The following is a 22,845-nucleotide window of genomic DNA, read 5'->3' on the forward strand; positions in this document are numbered from 1 at the left end:
TATTGCTGTTACTGTGTTCAGTGTTCTGGTTTTGCTCACTTTACTCAGTCTTTCCAGGTTTTTTTCTGAAATTCACCTGCTCATCATTTATCATATGACAATAGTATATCATTCATTCATTTACCACAACTTGTTCAGCCAATTCTCAACTTTATAATTCCAAATTACTCTCCAGGATAGTTAGGTCAGTTCACAATTCTACTATTGATGTACTAGTATTCAATTTTTTTCACATCTTCTTTAACATTAAGCATTTCCCATTTCTGTCATCATTAGCCTATCTGATAACTGTAAGGTGGTATCTCAGAAATGTTCTAATAGAAATAGATTTAATTTTTTCACCTGAAAACTGCCTGTTTATATTCTTTGACCATTTATCATTTGGGAAATAGCTTCTAATTTTTTAAAAAAAAAATTTGACTCAGATTGTTATTTTAGATATTCGGCCTTTATCAGAAACACTGCAGTAAAAAAATAATAATAATATTTCCCAGATTTCTGCATTCCTTTTAATCTTGATTGAATTGACTTTTTGTGCAAAAGCTTTTTTAATTTAATATAATCAAAATTATTCGTTTTGCATTTTAGAATGTTCACTATCTCTTGTTTAATCATAAAGTCTTCCTTTCTCCATAAACTATTTTGTGCTCTCCTAGCTTGCTTATAGTAGCACATTTTGTATCTAAATCATGTACCCATTTTGACCTTATCTTGCTGTATGGTGTAAGAAGCTGGTCTATTCACAGTTTCTGTCATACTATTTTCTAGTTTTCCCGGCACTTTTTGTCAAATAGTTAGATTATGCCAGAAGCTGGAGTCTTTAGATTTATTTATTTGTTTCCTCACTGCCTTTTATAATTTCTTCAATTTCTTTTTCTTCTCTTGTTGCTAAAGCTATCATTTCTAGTACGATATTGAATAATAATGATAAAGTGGACATTCTTGTTTAAACCCTGATCTTATTGGTAATACTTCTAGCTTACCCCTGTTATATATAATGTTGTATATAATGCATATTGATGATTATAGAAGGATACTACTTATCATTTAAGGAAAACTATTCTTGTGTTCTCTGGTGTTTTTAATAGGAATGGATGCTGTATTTTCTTAAAAGATTTTTCTGCATCTATTGAGATAATCATATGATTTCTGTTCGTTTTGATATAGTCAATTATATTTGTAGGAACCAGTCCTGTATTCTTGGTATAAATCCCACTGAGTCATTGTGTATTATCCTGATGATAAATTTCTGTATTCTCTTTTATGGTAATTTATTTAAATTTTTATATCAATACTTACTAGGGAAACATGCCTATAATTTTCTTTCTCAGTTTTAGTTCTTCTTAGTTTAGGTATTAGCACCATATTTGTGTCCTTAAAAATAATTGGCAGGATTCCTTCTTGGCCTACTTTTCCAAATAGTTTATATAGTATTGGAATTAATTGTTCTTTAAATGTTTGGGGAAATAACACTTGTCAATCCATCTGATCCTGGAGAAATGTTCTTGGGGAGTTCATTGATGGCTTGTTCAACTTTTTTTTTTCTAAAATAAGGTCAATTATTTTTATTTTTCATCTGTTAATCTGGAAAGTTATATTTTTTAATATTCATCCATTTCAATTAGATTGTCAGATTTATTGGCCTACAGTTAAGCAAAATAGATGCTAATCATTGATTTAATTCCCTCTTCATTGGTGGTGAGTTTAGCCTATTCATTTTTGGCATTGCTAATTTGGTTTTCTTTTTTCTTTTTCCTAATCAAATTAATCAAAGGTTTATCTATTTTCTAAAAAAAAAAAATTCAGTTTTTATTCCATTAGTTCTCCTTTGATTTTCAGAATTTCTCATTTGTTGTAATTGCAGATTTTTAATTTATTTTTTTAATTAGATATATTCCCAATTATTGAAATGCTCTTTTTTCTATTTTATTCATGTAAGCATTTAAAGATATAAAATTTCCCCTAAGAACTGGGTTTAGCTGCCTCCCATAAGTTTTGGTATACTGTCTCATTCTCATTCTCTTTGATGAAATTATTCTTTCTATGATTTCTTCTATCCACTCATTTTATTCAGAATGTATTTAACATTTTATTTTCCCAATAACATGTGAAAATAATTTCTAAAATTATTTAAAATTTTGAGTTCCATATTTTTTCACTTCTTCCCTGGCCGTGTCATTGAGAAGGTAAGTATTTTGATATAAGTTATAGATGTGCCATCATTCAAAACATATTTCCATATTACTTGTGTTGTGAAAGGGATCATAATTCCTTCACTCCCCCAAATAAGAAAAATAAAGCTTTTAAAAAGTATACTTGGGGCCATTAAATGTTACACTATCCCTGAAATCAGGAGGACCTGAGTTCAATTACAATCTAGCTGTATGATTCTCAGCAAGTCACTTAATTCAAATTGCCTCACCAAAAGGCAAAAAAAAAAAAAAAAAAAAAAAAAAAAAAAAAAAAAAAAAAAAAAAAAAAAAAAAAAAAAAAAGAAAGAAAGAAAGAAGAAGAAGAAGTTTACTTTGATCTAGTCTCAGAATCCCTTGGCTCTTTCTCTGGAGGTGGGTGACATTTTTCTTCATAAATCCTTTGAAATTATCTTCAGTCATTATATTACTGAGAATGACAAAGTTATTCATAGTTGATCATTGTTCAATATTGCTATTACTGTGTACAATGTTCTCATGATCCTTACTTCACTTGGCATCAGTCCATGAGATCTTTCCATAGTTTTCTGAGAGCATTTTGCTCATCATTTCTTATAGCATAATAGTATTCCATAACATTCATAATCTACAACTTGTCCAGCTATTCCCCAATTAATGGACATTGCTTCCATTTCCCATTCTTTGCCACCATTGAAAGAACTATTATAAATTATATATATATATATATATATATATATATATATATATATATATTTATTTATTTTTTTGTTATCTAGAAAAAGAAAAAAAAATGGAATACAAAGTTTTGTAAAGATGTTGAATGTTGAAAACTATCTTTGGATGTATTTGGAAAAAAATTAAACACTATTTTAAAAAAGAAAATATTTGTTCCTTTTTATTGCCATTCAATTTTCTCCAGAAGTCTATCATATATATTTTTTTCCAAAATTCTATTCACCTTCTTAACTTATTTTTTGTTTATTTTGTGATTAGATTTATCTAGTGCTGAGAGGGGAGGTGAAGATTCCTTACTATTATAGTTTTGCTGTCTATTTCTTCTGTAACTCACTGTCTCCTCTAAGAATCTAGATGCTTTACCACTTGGTGCATATATATTTAGTATTGGTATTATTTCATTGTCAATGGTAATCTTCAACAAGATGTAGTTTCCTTCCTTATATCTTTTAATTAGGTCTATTTTGTGCTTTTGTTTGTCTAAGATCAGAATTCTGACTTTTAATACAGTCTGCTGTCCACTTCCATTTTATGAGAGTTCATCTCATTCAGATTAACAGTTAATAATACTAATTCTGTGTTTCCTGCCATTCTATTTTTCCCAAGGTATATTTTTTTCTCTCTCTCTTCATCCTTTACTTTCTCACCAGTGTTTTGTTTCTGAACATAATCTCCCTCAATGTGCCCTCCCTTCTAAGCATCCACTCTCTTTTCTTTTACATCTCTGCCCCTACTTTCCTATAGGATAAGAAAATTTCTATATGCAACTGAGTGTGTATGTTATTTCTATCCTTCTTTGAGTCAAATACTCTGAAAGTATGGTTCTACAATGCTCACTGCCCCTTTCTTTTTGTCTATTGCAATACATCCTTTAAGCTTCTTCATGTGATATAATTTACCCTATTTTGCCTCCCTGTAATCTTTCTCTTCCCTTTCTTCAGTCCAATCCTTTTTTGACTTTTTAATTTTTATATCATCATATCAGAATCAATTTATACTCATACCCTCTGTGTATACTGCTTCAAACTACCCTAATATAGTTTTTAAAAGTTACAAATATTGTCTTCCCATGTAGTAATAGAAATAATTTAATTTAATTTTAATAAATAACATTTTTCTTTCTTGTTTATGCTTCTCTTGAGTATTGTATTTGAAAACTGAATTTTCTGTTTAGCTCTAGTGTTTTCATCAGGAATGATTGAAAGTCTTCCATTTCAATGAATATCTATTTTTTTCCCAGGAAGATTTTTCTCAGTTTTGTTAAGTGGGGATTCTTGGTTGTAATCTGAGCTTCTTTGCCTTCCAGAATATGATATTCCAAACCTCTGATCCTTTAATGTAGAAACTATTAAGTCCTATGTAATTCTAACTGTGGCTCTACAATATTTGAATTGTTTCTGGCTGTTTGCAGTATTTTCTTCTTTGACTAATAATTCTGGAATTTGACTACACTATTTCTTGGATTTTCCATTTGGGGATCTCTTTCAGGAGGTGATTGGTGAATTTTTTCAATGACCAATTTATCCTTTGGTTCTAGGATATTAGGTTTATTTTACTTGATAATATTTTGAAAGATGTTGCCCAAATAAATGGAGTTTTCCTTAAAATGATAACCAGAATCTATCTAAACACATCAGCAAGAGTTACCCAACTATGTGAAAACAATTAGAAAACAATTTTTACACAAAGTCAGATCTAAACAAATGGGGAAAAAATCAATTGCTCATGGGTAGACTATGCTAATATAATAAAAATGACAATGTTGCCTAAATTAATTTACTTATTCAATGCCATATCAATCAAACTTTCAAAAATTGTTTTACAGAGCTAGAAAAAATAATTATAAAATTCATATGGAAAAAAGTCAAGAATATCAAAGGGAATAAAGAAAAAAATTCAAAGGATGGTGGCCTAATTATACCAGACCTAAAAATGTATTATAAAGTGAAATCATCAAAACAACTTGGTACTGGCTAAGAAATAGAATGCATCAGTGAAATAGATTTAGGTACATAAGACACAATAATAAATGATTATACTAATTTACTCTTTGATAAACCCAAAGACTCGAGCTTCTGGGATAAGAACTAACTACTTGACAAAAATTTCTGGGAATACTGGAAAACAATATGTAAGAAACTAAACATAGACCAATATCTCAAACTCTATACCAATATAAGGTCAAAATGAGTGCATGATTGAGGCATGATAGGAGAGCAAGGGGTAGTTTAACTATCAGGATCTTGGAAAAGGAAGGAATTTATAACCAAACCCAAAAATATTTGAGAACATTATTAAATGAAAAATGAATAATTTTGATTACATTAAATTAAAAAGGTTTAGCTCAAACAAAACCAATGCAGCCAAGATTAGAAGAGAAGCAGGAAGTCAATTTATACTCATATAAAAACATGCTCTAAATAATTATTGATTAAAGAATGCATATTAAGACAACTCTGAGGTACCACCTTACACCCCTCAGATTGGCTAAAATGACAGGAAAAGAAAATGGCAAATATTGGAAGGGATTTGGGAAAACTGAAACACTAGTGCATTTTTGGTGTATTTGTGAATTGATCTAGGCATTCTAAAGACCAATTTGGAACTATCCTCAAAGGGCTATAAAACTGTTCACACTCTTTGATCCAACAGTACTACTATTGGGTCTGTATCCAAAAGATATCATAAAAGAGGGGAAAGGACTCACATGCAAAAATGTTTGCAGTAGTTCTTTTTGTAGGCACAGAGTTGGAAATTGAGTGGGTGCCTATAAATTAGGGAATGGTTGAATAATTTATGGTGTATGAATGTAATGGAATACTATTGTTCTATAACAAATGATAGGCTGATTTTAGAAAAGCCTGAAAAAACTTACATGAACTGATGCTGAGTAAAGTGACCAAAACTAGGAAAACATTGTATATAACAATAGCAAATTGGGTGATCAACCATGATAGACTTAGCTCTTCTCAGCATTTCAGTGATCCAATCCACTTTTAATAAACTTTGAATGGGAAATGCTATCTGCATCCAGAGAGAGAGAAAACTCAGGAGATTGAATGTAGATAGAAAAATACTATTGTAAAATTTTTTTATTTCTTTTGCTTTGTTTTAGTTTTAATTTTTCTTTCTTGTGGCTATTTCTTTTTATTTTTATTTTTCTTTCCCAATGAGACATATATAGAGATATATTAAAAATGAATGTACATGTGTAACCTATATCAGATTGCTTGCTAGTTTGGAAATGGAGAAATTAAGGGAAGGAGAAAAGGAAAAAAATGGAACTAAAAATCTTACAAAAATGAAAGTTGAAAGCCATCTTTATATATAATTGGGAAAATAATATACTCTTAAATTTTCTTTTAAATGATGCTGTCCAGGGTTTTTTTATGTCACGGCTTTCAGATAGTCCAATAATTCTTAAATTATCTCTCTTGGATCTACTTAAAAGTCATTTGTTTTTCCAATGAGGTATTTTGCAGTTTTTTCTATTTTTTAAATTCCTTTTGTTTTGTTTGATCGATTCTTGATGTCTCATATTGTTGTATAATATGAAATAACCCATGGGATGGCTCCAGAGAAACATAAGATTTACATGAACATATATATAATGAAATGAAAAGAACAAGGAAAACAATTTAAAACATAAAGACAAATGACTTTGGGAAAAAAAAAACACAGGATTTCAGATCAGTACATTGGCCAACCACAATACTAAAAGATTGTTGATGAAGCATGCTACCCATTTAATAAGACATGACTAAGAGTCATTAGCTTTAACTTCTAAATTTTAAATAATTATTTTCTTAAGTTAGTTTTTGTACCTCATTTTCTACTTGGCCAATTCTATTTTTAAGGACTTGTTTTCTTCACTGAATTCTTTTTTTTTTTCCAATTTGACTAATTGTATTTTAAGGAATTTTTTTTCCAATCAATTTCTGTCCTTTCATTTATTAAGAGAGAAATAATGCATTCAAGATGCAGAAGGAGGCATCAATGAACATTCCCCTAATATAGTAGAATTAAAAAAACAAAACAAAACTGAAATGATCGCACATAAAACTTCATGCCCATTATGTATAGCTTTCTATTCCTTTTCAATGCATATATATGAGAGGAGGAAAAGAAGAATTAAAATATAAGGAGAATGTTTTGCTTCTTAGACAATTTGAAAGTACTTGAACAAATTGTGGTATATGGATTATTAAAATATTATTATGCCTTAAGACATTACAAAAGACATGATCATTTCTTCAGACAATCATGACTAGGTGTAAGGTGCACTATTTATTGTATACTCTGTTAAAAATCAAGTTGTATGATCTGTAGAGAAGAAAGGAATTTGTGACCAAAGAAGCACTATCAATTTTTACATGTCCTTTGACCCAGCAATGTTTCTGTTGGGCTTATATCCCAAAGAAATCTTAAAGGAGAGAAAATTTTACATGTGCAAAAATGTTTGTGACAGCCCTTCTCATAGTGGTAATAAACTGGAAACTGAATGGACTCCCTTCAATTGGAGAATGGCTAAAATTAAGGCTTATGAGTTCTATGGAATATTATTGTTTTATAAAAAAATAATCAGTATGATGATTTCAGAGTCCTGGAGAGACTTACATGAACTGGTACTAAGTGAAATGAGCAGAATCAAGAGATCATTAAACATGGTAACAACAAGAGTGTATGATGAACAATTCTGATGGACATGACTCTTTTCAACAGTGATGAAGACAGCCATCCATACCTAGAGAGAAGGCTGTGGGAACTGACTGTGGATCACAACATAGCATTTTCACTCTTTTTGTTATTTGCTTGCATTTTAATTTCTTTCTCATGTTTTTTTTTTCCTTTTTGATCTGATTTTTCTTGTGGAGCAAGATAATTGTATAATATGTATACATATATTGGATTTAACATATATTTTAACATGTTTAACATATGGATCACTTGCCGTCGGGGAAGGGGGGAAAGAGGAGAAAATATGGAACACAAGGTTTTGCAAGGCTCAGTATTGAAAAATTATCCATGCATATGTTTTGAAAATAAAAAAGTTTTAATAAAAATCAAGTAGTAAGAAACAGATCTGTGGTTTCATAAAGAACCTTTTTTCCCTTCTATGTATAAAAAATAGTTTGGTGATTTAAGTTTAGAGTAAAAATAAAATTAAAAGGAAATATTGGATCAGTTAATTCTGAAAGGAAACTAGAAAAATGCTTTGCTAATAATTAGTGTTCTACTTTTTAAGTCAAAAAGTATAAATCATAACCAATATGAACCCCTCTTCCTCCAAGTTTTGCTCAGTATCTAGAGTTTCAGACACCTCCATTGTATTCTGTCATTCATTATAATAACAGGGTGTAGTCTGTCTTTGTTTAATCCAGCTTGAATTGTTGTTTGTTTTTTGAATTCTTGCAACCATATAGACATCCAAAAATTATCTATCATTTTTCATTGAGGTTCTCTCTTTACTTCTTAAGTCTCTTTATTTAAAATTTTGATAGATATTGAATTTTTATTTTCTTTTTTGTGCTGCTTTCACTTTTCACAATATCTTAATCTTTGGCTTTTGCATTCAACTGATTATTAGTAACATCTTTTTCCCTTTCTGTATTCCATTTCTGCATGTTTCTCTTTTTTTGATCAACAAGCATTCATGAAGTACTTACTGTGTAACAAGCATTGTGCTAAATGTTGGCACTACAAAGAAAGTTAAAAAAAAAAAGAATTCCTACTCTCAAGGAGTTCACACTTTCTAATGAGAAAAATAACATAAAAATAATTGATTATATACAAGATATACAGACAGCTGGATGCTCTCTCAATATACAAAGGAGTGGATGCCCATCAATTTGGGAATGGCTAAGAAATATATGAAGATAATGCAATATTATTGTTATATGAAAAAAAATGAACAAGCTGATTTTAGAAAGGCCTGGAAAGATTTACATGAACTGATGCTGAGTGAAACAAGGAGAACAAGGAATACATGGTACACAGTAATAACAAGAATATGTGATAATCAACTATGAAAGACTTTTGTTCTTCTCAGTAGTTCAGTGATCCAAAGAAATCCCAACAGACTTTGATAGAAATTTCCTTCTTCATCCAGAAAAAGGACTGTGAAGAGTGATTATAAATCAATCTAAAGCATGCTATGTTCACTTCTTTTTTTCTGTTTTTTTCTCTCCGATGGCTTTTCCCTTTTGTTTTAATTGTTCTCTCCCAACATGATTCATAAAGCAACGTGTATTAAAAATAAATAAATGAGGAAAAATTAAATAAGATTGGGCAACAACTGCCCAACAACTTACATGGGGTAAGATATAGCCACTAAGAATAACATTGAAGTTGAAAACTTGGGTAATAAAGAAGATGGCATACTCTTGATAGTAATAAAAAAGTTTGATCGAGGGAAGGATTTAGGATAAAGATAAAGATTTCTCTGTTGGACATGTTGAATCTGAGATTCCTAAGAGACATGTAGTCCAAGATGTCCAAGAAGCAGCTGATGATATGAGATTGAAACTGAGTAGAAAGACTGGGGCTGGATATCTAAACCCAGGCATTGTCTTTATAGAGATGATAATTTAACCCATGAGATCTGATGATCTCATCAAATGAAGTAATATAGAGTGAAAGGTACAAAGCTTCCAAGCAGATCTTTAAAGGACATTCACAATAAGTAAATTTTCAAGGTTGGAGGAAACATAATTGTGCTTGTAAACACTTATGAAAAAGCTTGTGGAGGGGGACAGATTGAAGAGAGAGAGAGACAGAGAGGAGAAGAAAAGGGACAAGAGCAAAAAGAAGGGAAAGAAAGGAGGAGGAGAGAGAGGAAATTGTCCAGCAGAACAATCTGCCAAACACTATAGGAGGGGATTGAATCAAGGTTTCATGGAGAGGGATTGGTCTTGTCAAAGATAGGTACTACCTCATTATCAGAGACTTAAAAGAAGATATTGCATGTAAGGTATTTGAGTGATATGAAGAGAGAGGGAGAGAGTACTCTGAAAGTTGTCTTTTTTCATGAATTATGATGTTAATAATAATGTTAATAAGGATGGCTCCTTAACTGAGAGGGTAAAAGAAGGAGTCCTGTGGGATGTTTGAATGGAAATAAGAAAGTTTGATCATATGACTCTGTATGTTTTGTGATCTTTTACAGACTGAATCCAACTGATGAGATGATGAGTAAATTGGGGGAAATTTTACTAGAGTCATTGACAGAACTGGATGAAGAAGAATTTAAAATATGTAAATACCATCTAAAGAACAGAGGTTTGATCATCAGGATGGAAGGAAAAGGCGATCGAACTGACATAGCTGAATCTATGAAAGCAAAGTTTGGCGCTGTCTCTGCTCTGAAGCATATCACTAACGTATTTAAGAAAATGAATCTTAATGAAATTGTTGAGAATCTTCAAGCAAAAAAAGCCCAAGGTAATTCATCTCAAATAGCGCTGCTCTTCCAACAAAGAGGCAGCATAGTTCTGTGGAAAGAATATTGAACTGAAAGGCAGAAGATCTTCTTCTGATTCCCCTTTGTGTTACTTACTAAGATCATGATTGAGTTATTTCCACCTCATTTATAAAATGTAAGACCAGTGCTTGATGACTCTTTAAAGTTTCTTTCCGTTTCAGTATTCTATGATTCTTCTTTTCTGAAGCCTCACTCAGCAATTGCCAAATCCTCACTAGAAGGGTCACGATCTCACACATGACCACAAGATGGCAGTAACTACACACAGAAGTCCGGGAGATGGGAACATCCTGAGAGTCTGGCACACTTTTCTCAAAACCTAGGAAAAACCAAATATTCTGGAGGGCTGGATCTGAATTAAATATTAGAAGTTACTTAGTCTGGCCTCCACAGGACTGTAGGTAGACAATGACTTGCTTAAAGTGGCACTACAAGTGAACAGCAGTGGTAGATTCAAGTTCAAGTTTTTTGACTCATTCAATAACAGTGTGCTGGCAAAAAAAAAAAAAAAAAAAAAAAAAGAATTGGCAAGATTAGGCAGAGTCACTTAGGAATGAAATAAAATACTGATGCACTCTTTACTCTAATAAAACGATATCCTGGTTTTCCCAAGTTCCATGTAGACCTCAAAATAGTGCTAGTATGCATCAAATTCAAAAACAACCCACATTAAGTTCCTTCTAGTCCCATTATGATGATGAAGATAATGATGATAATGATATTAATATGATTGTGCATGATATCACATATTATATAATAGCATATATATATACATATATGTTGTATTTGATTGCATTAAATAATTATAGCACACAATTATAGATACTATCATATTATATATTATAGTATATATTATAGTATATGCTAATATATTATATTATATAATGTATAGGTTATTATGTGATATATAACACATGTAATTATGTTAATGTAATATATAATCTAAAATAGTGTTTGGCTACATGTTCAATGAATTATTATAACTAGCATTTATAAAGCACTTTAAAGTTGCTACTTTACATATAGGTGCTATTATTATCCCCATTTTATAGATGAAGAAACTGAGGCTGATTAAAGTTAAGTAACATATGAAGGGTCAGATAGATAGGAAGTATAGGGAGGAAGATTTGAAATGAGCTCTTCCTAATTCCAAAACTAACACATTAATCCATGTACCAGACCCTTCTAGGAGTATTATCTCTGATCTATGAATGTGGGAAATTATCCTTACCAGAAACTGGACTATGAATGCAAATTGTAGACAAATAGTAGGTAATATATTCTTTAGACTCTAAGTAGCAAAAAAAATCTGAGGGGAAAGACTTCAACAGTCAAGAAGTGTAACTCCTAATGCATCTGATCCAAGATATAGCTAAAAGTGGGAAATGGATAAATCTTAAGGGTGGTCAACTAAGTAATGACCCTCCTCCCACATGACCTCCTTGATTAACTGCCATTGTGATAAGCAGTGAGGTGTTGCAGTAGATAGAATACTGGATTTAGAATCAGAAGTTCAAATCCAGCTTCTACCTTGAGCAGGTCACTTAATATGTTGATTGATTACAATATCAATGCAGTCACTACTATTCCATCTCTAGCATAATTTTTTTTAATGAATTTCTATCACTAAATCTTGGAAATTGAAGTTCCCTTTCTTTTCATCTGAGTCTTCCCTGATATCACTAAACAGATAGTCTCCTTCAATAAGGTCATGCTATCACAAGACTGCATATTGTTTTGGTTACCAAATCTCACAAAACATAGCCAGACTAGAGATCCTTATAGAGGTGACAAAATCATCTCTATAAGAGACCTTAAAGATTGAGCCAAATTCCCTCAATTATTAAATAAAGATTGCTTGGTTAACATCATAGAGTCTCTAGACTCAATACAATTTTCTGTCCATTTTGTTGTTCAGTTGTTTTCAGCTGTCTCTGACTCTTTGTGGCCCCATTTGGGGTTTTCTTGGCTAAGACACTTGGCTAAGAATGGTTTGCCATTTCCTTCTCTAGTTCACTTTACAGATGAGAAAATGAAGCAAAAGTAACTTGCCCAGGGTCACACAGCAAATAAGTCTGATATTGGATTTGCATTCACGTCTTTTTTACTCCATGCCTGATATTTTATCTATTGCGCCACCTAAATACCCATACTTTATTAAGTTTTTTTCATGGTTTTCTTAGCACTATAAATTATCTTAGGTATAATAGAAATGATCAAGTGAGTCTATATGCTTGATATAGACTAAAATAAATCAAGGCTCCTCAATCTCAATTGAGGAAATTTGAAAGATATGATCAAAGATTATGAAATAATAGTGTAGATAAGGTAATTATAGACTTGTTCTCTAAATCCTAAGTAATAGACCAAGCTTAAAGTTGAAATAATTCACTAAATAACAAATCAAAGGAATTTTCACTTTTATAAAAGGCAAAAAACCTATGACTCATTTGAATAGGTTTAATTAATGGATGACAGATCCCTATTATGCCATTAAGGAAAACATGGGTGATTTGTACCCTGGAATTAAGATTTAAAACAGCCTTAGAAATCATCTAGTCAATCTACTTATTTTACAGATGAAAACAATAAACAATTTTAAAAAGAAAGAAACCCAGAGAGAGAACATGATCTGCCCAAAATTCCATAGTAGTAAATAGCAGAGCCAGGGTAAGAATAAAGACCCTCTGACTCCAAATTCAGTATTCTTTCATAAAATATTTTTTTTAAATTTAATAGCCTTTTATTTACAGGATATATACATGGGTAACTTTACAGCATTAACAATTGCCAAACCTCTTGTTCCAATTTTTCACCTCTTACCCCCCCACCCCCTCCCCTAGATGGCAGGATGACCAGTAAATGTTAAATATATTAAAATATAACTTAGATACATAATAAGTATACATGACCAAAACATTATTTTGCTGTACAAAAAGAATCAGACTCTGAATTATTGTACAATTAGCTTGTGAAGGAAATAAAAAATGCATGTGTGCATAAATATATGGATTGGGAATTCAATGTAATGGTTTTTAGTCATCTCCCAGAGTTCTTTTTCTGGGCATAGCTAGTTCAGTTCATTACTGCTCCATTAGAAATGATTTGGTTGATCTCGTTGCTGAGGATGGCCTGATCCATCAGAACTGGTCATCATCAAAAATAATTATAACTAACATTTATATATTGCTTTAGTAAATCACGTTACATATATTGTCCTTGATCTTCACAACCCAGAAAGATATGTATTATTATTATTATAACTATTTTACAAATAAGAAAACTGAGGTTATGAAGACTTTCCCAGAATTGTATAGTAAGTAAATAAATATCTGAGGCAGGAACTGAATTCAGATCCTTCTGACTAGGTTCAGAATTCTATCCACAGCACCACCTAGCTATACATGGCTTAAGAAAAATTAGCTGGCATTATGGAGGAAAACTACAAAATGTCATTATTTATACTGCCACAGACAAATCCTGGACTAAATGAACCACTGTTCTGACCTAGGAAGATAATTCTACTTATCTAGAGTCTAAGAATTATAGCTCCTTCTTTTCCCCCTAAAACACTGGAGTGTAAGGTGGAGGGAAAGACAAACTGATGAAGAAAACATAATGACTTGTCTGAGCTCTCCCCAAAACTTCTGCAAAGAACTTTAAATAATGCCTCAAAACAAATTCTGGGATGGCAGAACTTACAAAAGGATGAAGTCAAACAAGTTTCTAATCACAAACTACTTAGAAGGTCAGCAAGAAAGGTCTGTTGCACCCATGTGAGAATGGAACATGGTTCATGCAGACTGCATCCTAACTAGCAGCAGATCATATGGATGACTAAATCAATAGCTACAGTGACAGTTTCCAAACTTTTTAGCCCACAGATGATAAGGGAGTTAGACAATTGTTTGAAGAAAATCACCAGGATCCCTTTGCAAGATCAAGGGAGGAAACTTGCATTGCCCATTCTTGGATCTGGATCAAATTCCGAATATCAGTCCTGGAGTGAAGGGGCATTAGTATACTAGAGCTTGTGACTGCAAGAAAGCTGGGACCTCTTTCCCCTGTGAATTCTAAAGCAGAAAAAATGTCCATGTTTTTGCTCATAGACCTGAGCACAGGCCAGTAGAGTAGTGAACACATCTCTCCCTAGATCATACAACTTAGAAAAACTGAAAATTTAAAACTTATAGGTCCACAGTATCATCTCTAAAAACAGCTGCACAAAATCCCCAAAGAACAAAATTAAAAACCATAAGCTTAAAACAATTTTCCCTACACTGAGGAAACAGAGTCTCACTTTAGCATAGTGTTAAATTTAAGAGTGGAAAAATAAGCAAATAGAAGAAAAATATTTTAACTTTAGAAAGTTACTATGGTGAGAGGAAAGATCAAATCAGAAACTCAAAACAACAACAACAACAAAGTTAAAATTCCTACATCCAAAAGCTAAAAGAAAAATGTAAAGTGGTCTTTCTTAGAATCCTAGTCTTAACTCAATGGAATTGATACAATGCTTATTGGTTCACACATTAGAGCAAATCCTTACAAGGTGTTAAGTCACTAGTAGTGATAGAAACAATGCTTGTGTTTGTACCTTTGAGAGTTGACACATTGGCTCACACATTGGAGTTCACAAGTTTGGGAGATTTACAAGTCAGAAACCCACAATCCCACTCTCTCAGAGGAGGAGTCAATCTTTGTGTTCTCACCTTTAAGAGATCATATATAAGAAGCTCTTAGAGCTTCAGGTAGTCAGTCAGTTCGGAACATTGCCAGGAGTTGGAGTTGAGCTAGAGGCAGAAGCTGGAAGAGCAAAAAGACAAGCTGCAAGAGGTCTTGGAACCAAGCAGAGAGATAGAACTCTAAGAAAACTAACCGGGCTATTTTGGAAGAGACAATAAAAGATTGGATTTTAACTACTGGCTGCATTTGGAGTGATTATTACTCTGAACTGAAAATAAGGCTGTCTCCAGAAAACCTCTCCAAGAAACCTGCTCCCACAGAGAACGATCATATATTTTAAAAAACTAGAATAACACCACAGGTCTTAGGCCATAGAAGAGCTCAAAAAGAATTTTTAAAATCAGGTAAGAAAGATAGAGAAAAAAATAAGAAGAGAAATGAAAGTGATGCAAAAAAATCATGAAAAAATAATAGAGAGTTCGGTTAAAAAAAGATACAAAAACACTGAAGAAAACACCACTTTAAGAACAGAATAGGGCAAATAATAAAAAAGCACAAAAATCCAATGAGGAAAAACAAGTCTTGAAAAGCAGAATTGGTCAAATGGAAAAAGAGACACAAAAGCACCAAGGAAAGTAATTCCTTAAAAATTAAAAATGGGCAAATAGAAGCTAATAATTTTATGATACATATCAAGAAATCATAAAACAAAACCAAAACAATAAAAAATAGAATAAAATGCAAAATATCTCACTGGAAAACATAATTGACCTGGAAAATAGACCCAGAAGACATAAAGTAAGAATTATTAGACTACCTGAAAGCAATGATTTAAAAAAAAAGTCTAGACATCATAGTTCAAAAAATTACAAAGAAAAACTTGATATTCTGATATTCTGGAACTACAGGGTAAAGCTACAGAAGTGGAAGGGATCTACCTATAACTTCCTGAAAGAAAACTCCTAGAAATATTAGGGCCAAATTCCAGAACTTCCAGATCAAGGAGAAATTATTTCAAGCAGCCAATAAGAAGTAATTCAAATATCATGGAGCCATAGGATAACACAAAATTTAGCAGTGTCTACATTAAATAACTGGAGGGCTTGAAATATAATATTCCAGATGGCAAACAAGTTATGATTACAACCAAGAATCACTTACCCAGTACAACTGAATATAATCTAATTGCCTAGGGGGAGGGGGAAGAGGATGTTCAATAAAATAGAAGATTCTCAAGCATTCCTAATTAAAAAAAAAAAAAAAAAGATCAGTGCTGAATAGAAAATTTATTTTCCAATACAAGACTCAAGAGAAGCATAGAGTAGTAAACAAGAAAGAGAAATTGTAAGTAATTCAATAAGGTTAACTGTTTATATTCTTACATGTGAAAATGAGAAAATGATACTTGTAACTCCTAAAAAAAATTTCATTATTAGGATAAGTCAGAAGACATATACATAACCAGAAAGAATGGGTGAGTTGAATAAGATAGGATGGTTATCTTAAAAATAAAATAAAATTAAGAGATAAGAAAGAGGAATGGAGTAGGAGGAGAAAAGGAGTAGAATATGCTAAATTTTGTGATATAAGAGAAAAGCAAAAGAGTTTTTACAGTGGAGGGGAAGATAGGGAGATAGAAAAGAGCACATGAACCTTCATTGAAATTGGCTCAAGAGAGAATAACATACACACTTAGTTGGGAAAGTAGAAGGGAAAGAAAGAAAATGATAAAAGGTGTGAGTGTGTAGGGAAGTGCTGAAAGAAAGGAGGGAAGATTGGAGGAGGTAAAAATCATAGGCAAAACATTTTTGAGAATGAACTAGAGTGAAAGAAAAGGTGAAAATAGGATGCAGAAAAATGCAAAGCAATCATTATTGTGAAAAATTTCTCTGATAAAGTTTCTCTAATAGCTTCATTTCTCAAATATCTAAGGAAACAGAGTCAACTTTATGGACATAAGAGCCATTCCTCAACTGATAGAGGATAAGAACAAATTCTTTTCAGGTTAAATAATCTAAGATCTCTATAGTCATATAAAAATGTTCTAACTCAGACTTCTGGCCAAGATGGCGGAGAGGAGGGACACATTTGCTTAGTTTTCTCTCAGAATTTGATTCATGACAAGCCTCAGAATTAGTGCTTCACTGAAAAAAAAACCCTCAAATAATTACCAAGAAAAGACATCCTTGAAATTCTCCAGGAAAGGTCTGTTTTTGCTCAAGGGTGGGTCTGGTTTTAGATCAGGTGCAGGCTGAGGGCAGGTAGTGGCAGCAAGAGCACAGCAGGCAGCAATCAGCTGAGCAGACTAGAGCGGGGTGGGGGTGAACTCAGCCTTCTCTTTGGGGAGAGCTTTACTACAGTATTGGATACTTTGCCCTGGCAGCAAGCCACTAGACAAGCAGAGAAGCTAAAAACACAAGGGGTGAAGAATACAACCCCGAACACCTAGGGTCTCTCAGGCCCTGGCCACCCCCACCCCCACCCCAATGTCTCAGCATGTTCTCAGAATCTCAGAGGGCAAACGCAGCACAGCTATTGCTGTCCTGCTAGTGCCTTGCTGCTGCTCCCCCTCACTCCCCACCCCCCACAGTCTGTAGAGGAAGCTTGGTAACACCACCCAGTCACACCCCCCCAAAAAAAAGCAGATTCCATTTGGTTTTGGTTTTGTTTTTTTTGCTAGTTTGTCTTCTTTGATTTTTCTCTGACAAAATGTGCAAAAATTTAAATGGACCTTAACCATTGATAGTTTCTATATGGAAAGAGAGCAGACTTTAAACCCTGAGGAGACTAAAAACACACTGTCTCCAGATGAATCCCCAAAGGAGGAGATCATCTGGTCCTCAATACAGATGACTCTCATAGAAGAAATTAAAAAGGCTCTTACAAGAGAGCTAGAAGAAAAATGGGAAAAGGAAAGGGAGACTTGGAAAGAGAGTCTGGATAAGTCATCCCACCCATTTAAAGACAGAATGGATAAAAAATCAAATCCTTGAAAAATAGAATTAGTGAACTGGAAAAAGAAAATAGCTCTCTAAAAAATAAAATTGGCCAAATGGAAAAATAAACCAAAAAAAAACCACTTAAAACTCAATTGGAAAATTAGAAAAATATATTTAAAAAGTGAATGAAGAAAAATACCTTATTGAAAATCAGAATAAAAAAAATTGAATGACCCAAAGAGAAAAGAATCAGTCAACAAAACCAAAAAAATGAAACAATGGAAAATGTCAAAACCTTCTTGGGAAAACAGCAGACCTGGAAAAATAGATCTAGGAGAGACAATCAGAGAATTATTACCCCTGAAAAAAATGAAAAAAAGAACCTACAATTTTCCAGAAAAATTATCAAAGAGGACCCCAGAAGTCATAGAAAAGAGGGTAAAATAAACATTGAAAGAATTCATTGATCACCCACAAAGGATCCAAAATCAAAACACCAAGAAATATAGTGGCCAAAATGCCAGAACATCAGACAAAGGAAAAAAACTGCAAGTGGCTAGAAAAATCAATTCAAATAAGAGGGAGCCACAATAAGAATTACCCAGGATCTAGCAGTGTCCACATTAAAGGATCAAAGGGGCCTGAATATGATATCTGAAGGCTAAGGAACTTGGTATGCAGCCAAAAATAACTTACCCAGCCAAATGAGCATTTTTTTCAGGGAAGAAGATGGAATTCAACAAAAATGTGAATTGCACCTATTTTGATGAAAACAGAAGTTAACAAAAAGTTTGTTCTACAAATATAAACTAAGAGAAACCAAAAGAAAAAGAAATCTTGGGAACTTTTTCTAAAAGATATATAAAGGATACATTAATTGTTCTAGAAATTAGAAGTGGAAAGGAAATTGTACCACAAAAAGGGGAAAGTGGAGGTACCACATCCCAAAGGGCAAAGGAAAACCCTTATCAGGGAAAGGATAAATGCCTGAATTGGCTTAAAGAGAAAAATTTTAGACACATTTAATTTATGGTGAAACTTCTCCCACCTCATTGAAAAGTGGAAGAGAAAAGTGAAAAGGGAACGAATAAGCTAAGCTGAAGGGAATACAGAAATTGTGAAGAAAAGGAGTAAGATAGGGGGAGGAACTCTAAGGTGGAGGGAGGAATACTAAAAAGGGAGGGCTGTGAGAAACAAGCAGTGCTCATAAGTTTAAATTGGGAGGGATGGAGGGAGGAAGGGAAAAAGAAAAAGGGGTTTAAAATGGCAAGTAATAAGAATTGGTCAAACCTAAATGGAATGGGGAAACCCCCATAAAGAGGAAGCAGTTAGAGAATGAATAAAAAAGCCAGAATCCTATAATATGTTGTTTCAGGAAAACATACCTGAAGCAGGGAGATAAAATACAGAGAAAGGTAAAAGGGAAAACTACTATGCTTCAGGTGAAATCAAAAGCAGAGTAGCCATCCTGATCTCAGATCAAGCAAAACAAAATAGATCTAATTAAAAGAGATAAGGAAGGGACTAATCTTGCTAAAGGGAGCATAGAAATGAACCAACATAAAATTAAAAATATATGCACCAAATGGTGTAGCATCTAAATTTTAAAAGAGAAATTAAGAAAACTAAGAAGAAATGACAGCAAACTATAATAATGGAGATCTCAACCTTGTACCTCAGAATTAGAAAATCAAACCACAAAATAAATAAGAAAAGGTCAAAGAGGAAAGAATACTAGAAAGTTAGTATGATAGATTTCTGGAGAAACTAAATGGAGACAGAAAGGAAACCTTTCTTAGCAGTTCATGAACCCATAAAAAAATCCCACCATGTATTAACAAAAACCTCAAACCCAATCAGAAAGGCAGAAATAGTAAATGCATCCTTTTCAGACCACAATGCAAAATAAAAAATTCAAAAAAAGCCAGGGAAAATAGACCAAAAATAATTAGAAACTAAATAATCTCATACTAAAGAATGATTGGGTGAAACAGCAAATCATATATATAATTAATAACTTCACCCAAGAAAATGACAATAATGAGATGTCATACCAAAATATGTGGGATGCAGCCAAAGCAGTAATAAGGGGAAATTCATACTCTAGGGCCTACTTGATAAAATAGAGAAAGAGGGTCAATAAGTGAGATAACTAAAAATGTTAGAAAAAGGAACAAATTAAACCCCCCAGTCAAACACTAAACTTTAAAATTTAAAAAATAAAAGGAGAGATCAATAAAATTGGTAAAAAATATATATTGAATTAATTAATAAAACTAAGAGTTGGTTCTATGAAAACAAAAAATAGACAAACCCTTAGTAAACTGATTTAAAAAGGAAAGAGGAAAATCAAATTGTTAGTCTTAAAATGAAAAGGGAGAACTCACCACTAATGAGGAGAAAATTAGAGCAATATTAGGGAATTACTTTCCAACTTTATGCCAATAAATTTGATAACTTAAATGAAATGGAAGAAATCAAAAATGTTTGAGATTAAAGAGGAAAAATAAATTTTTAAAAGTCCAATTTTAGAAATAAATATTAGCAAAGATTAAGAAAATCATTCCCAGGATAATACACAACCCAAGGATTTATACCAAATGGGGTGGTTCAATATTAGGAAAACTACTAGGATAATTGACTATATCAATAACCAAATTAACAGAAAAAGCATTTGATAAAATGCAGCATCCATTCCTAATAAAAAACACTTGAGAGTATAGGAATAAATGGAGTTTTCCTTAAAATAGTCAGGAGCATATATTTAAAACCATCAGTAAGCATCATAATCAATGGGGGAAAACTGGAACCTTTCCCAATAAGATCAGAAGGAAAAAGGGCCCATATCACCTTAATTTATTCAATATTGTTTAGAAACGCCAGTTTTCAATAAGACTAGAAAGAGATTAAAGGAATTAGAGAAATGAAAACCAAATTATCCTTTTTTTTTTTTTATTTAATAGCCTTTATTTACAGGTTATAAGGGGTGACTTTACAGCAAAAATTCCAAACCTCTTGTTCCAATTTTTCACCTTACCCCCACCCTTCCCCAGATGGGGAGACCAGAGTGTTAAATATATTAAAATATAAATTAGATACAAAATAAATTACATGACCAAACCGTTATTTTGCTGTACAAAAAGAACCAGACTCTGAAATATTGTGCAATTAGCTTGTGAAGGAAATCAAAATGAGTTGGGGTAAAATAGGAATTGGGAGTTCAATGTAAGGTTTTTAGTCATCACCCAGAGCTTTCTCGAGTGGTTAGTTCATTACTGCTCCATTGGAAAATGAGGTTGATCTCGGGAGGATGGCCAGGTCCATGAACGGTCATCATAAGATTGGGGGATAAGATTCTTCCTGCCATTTCACCAGCATGTTTGTGTGTTCTCCAGGCCTTTCGAAATCATCCGTTGGTCATTTTCACAGAACAGAATATTCAAATAAAACCCCCTATTACCCCATTCTTAATGGGGCACCATTCCCGTTTCTAAACCAGGGGCCACAAACATTCGTGCACATAATCCTTTCCCTTTTTTAGTATCTTTTGGGAAAAGCCCGTATATTGCGGATGGGCAAGTTTGAAACCCTTTTTGAGCAAGTTCCAACTTCCTCCAGAATGGTTGTTATTACAACTCCCACAATGACAGTCCCAGTTTTCCCAAATCCCCCCAATCATCATTTTTTTTTCACTTGTTTCAAGGTGGTGGTATTAGAGTTGCCCATTTTGATTTGTTTAAAATGAATTAATCTTTTATGACTAGAAATAGTTTCAATTTTTCATCTGAGAATTGTCTGTTCTATCCTTTGACCTTTTTTCAATTGGAGAATGGTTGATTTTTTTTTAAATTAAAAACCTCTTTTTTGAAATGAGGGGTTTATCAAACCTTGAGGTAAAAATATTTTCCAGTTTTTTTCCTTCAATCATGTCGATTAGTTTTGTTTGTAAAAAATTTTTCAGTTTTATAATCGAATTTTCTATTTTGTGACGTAATGATTTCTAGTTCTTTCTTGGTCAAAAGTCCTTCCTTCCAAGGTTGAGAAAATATCCCGGTTCAATTTTTAAATAATTTCATTCTTTATGCCTAGGTCATTAACCCATTTTGACCTTATCTTGGTGTACGGTGTTAAGTGTGGATCAATGCCTAGTTTCTGCCATATTCAAACTATCACTCTTTACAGATGAGATGATGGTATACTTAGAGAATCCCAGAGATTCTACTAAGAAGCTATTAGAAATAATTCATAACTTTAGCAAAGTTGCAGGATACAAAATAAATCCACATAAATTCTCAGCATTTTATACATCACCAACAAAATCCAACAGCAAGAGATACAAAGAGAAATTCCATTCCAAATAACTGTTGATAGCATAAAATATTTGAGAATCTATCTACCAAAGGAAAGTCAGGAATTATATGAGCAAAATTACAAAAAAAAACTTTCCACACAAATAAAGTGAGATTTAAATAATTGGAAAAAATATTGAGTGCTCTTGGATAGGCCAAGTGAATATAATAAAGATGACAATACTCCCTAAACTAACTTATTCATTTAGTGTTATACCAATCACACTCCCAAGAAAATATTTTAATGAGCTAGAAAAAATAACAAAATTCATATGGAAGAACAAAAGGTCGAGAATCAAGGAATTAATGAAAAAAAATCACATGGAGGTGGCCTAGCTGTACCTGATCTAAAACTATATTATAAAGCAGCAGTCACCTAAGCCATTTGGTATTGTCTAAGAAATAGATTAGTTGGTCAGTGGAATAGGTTAGGTTCACAAGACAAAATAGTCAAACTATAGCAATCTAGTGTTTGACAAACCCAA

General features: G+C 32.5%; 1 protein-coding gene and 1 long non-coding RNA gene across 2 annotated transcripts in view; one reads left to right on the plus strand and one right to left on the minus strand.

Annotated features, from left to right (window-relative positions):
• The window catches only part of AIM2 (absent in melanoma 2), a 62,806-nt gene that overhangs the window by 19,696 nt on the left and 20,265 nt on the right, over positions 1–22,845 (plus strand). Inside the window, exon 2 of the mRNA XM_012548018.3 lies at positions 10,072–10,346. Coding sequence (XP_012403472.1) covers positions 10,072–10,346 — 275 coding nt within the window. The remainder of the gene's footprint in view (positions 1–10,071; positions 10,347–22,845) is intronic.
• Positions 1–22,845, minus strand: part of LOC116423355 — a 73,647-nt gene that overhangs the window by 1,677 nt on the left and 49,125 nt on the right. The gene's annotated exons all lie outside the window — the stretch shown is intronic.

Source organism: Sarcophilus harrisii, chromosome 4, assembly GCF_902635505.1.
Source record: "Sarcophilus harrisii chromosome 4, mSarHar1.11, whole genome shotgun sequence".
In the NCBI taxonomy this organism is placed as follows: Eukaryota; Metazoa; Chordata; class Mammalia; order Dasyuromorphia; family Dasyuridae; genus Sarcophilus; species Sarcophilus harrisii.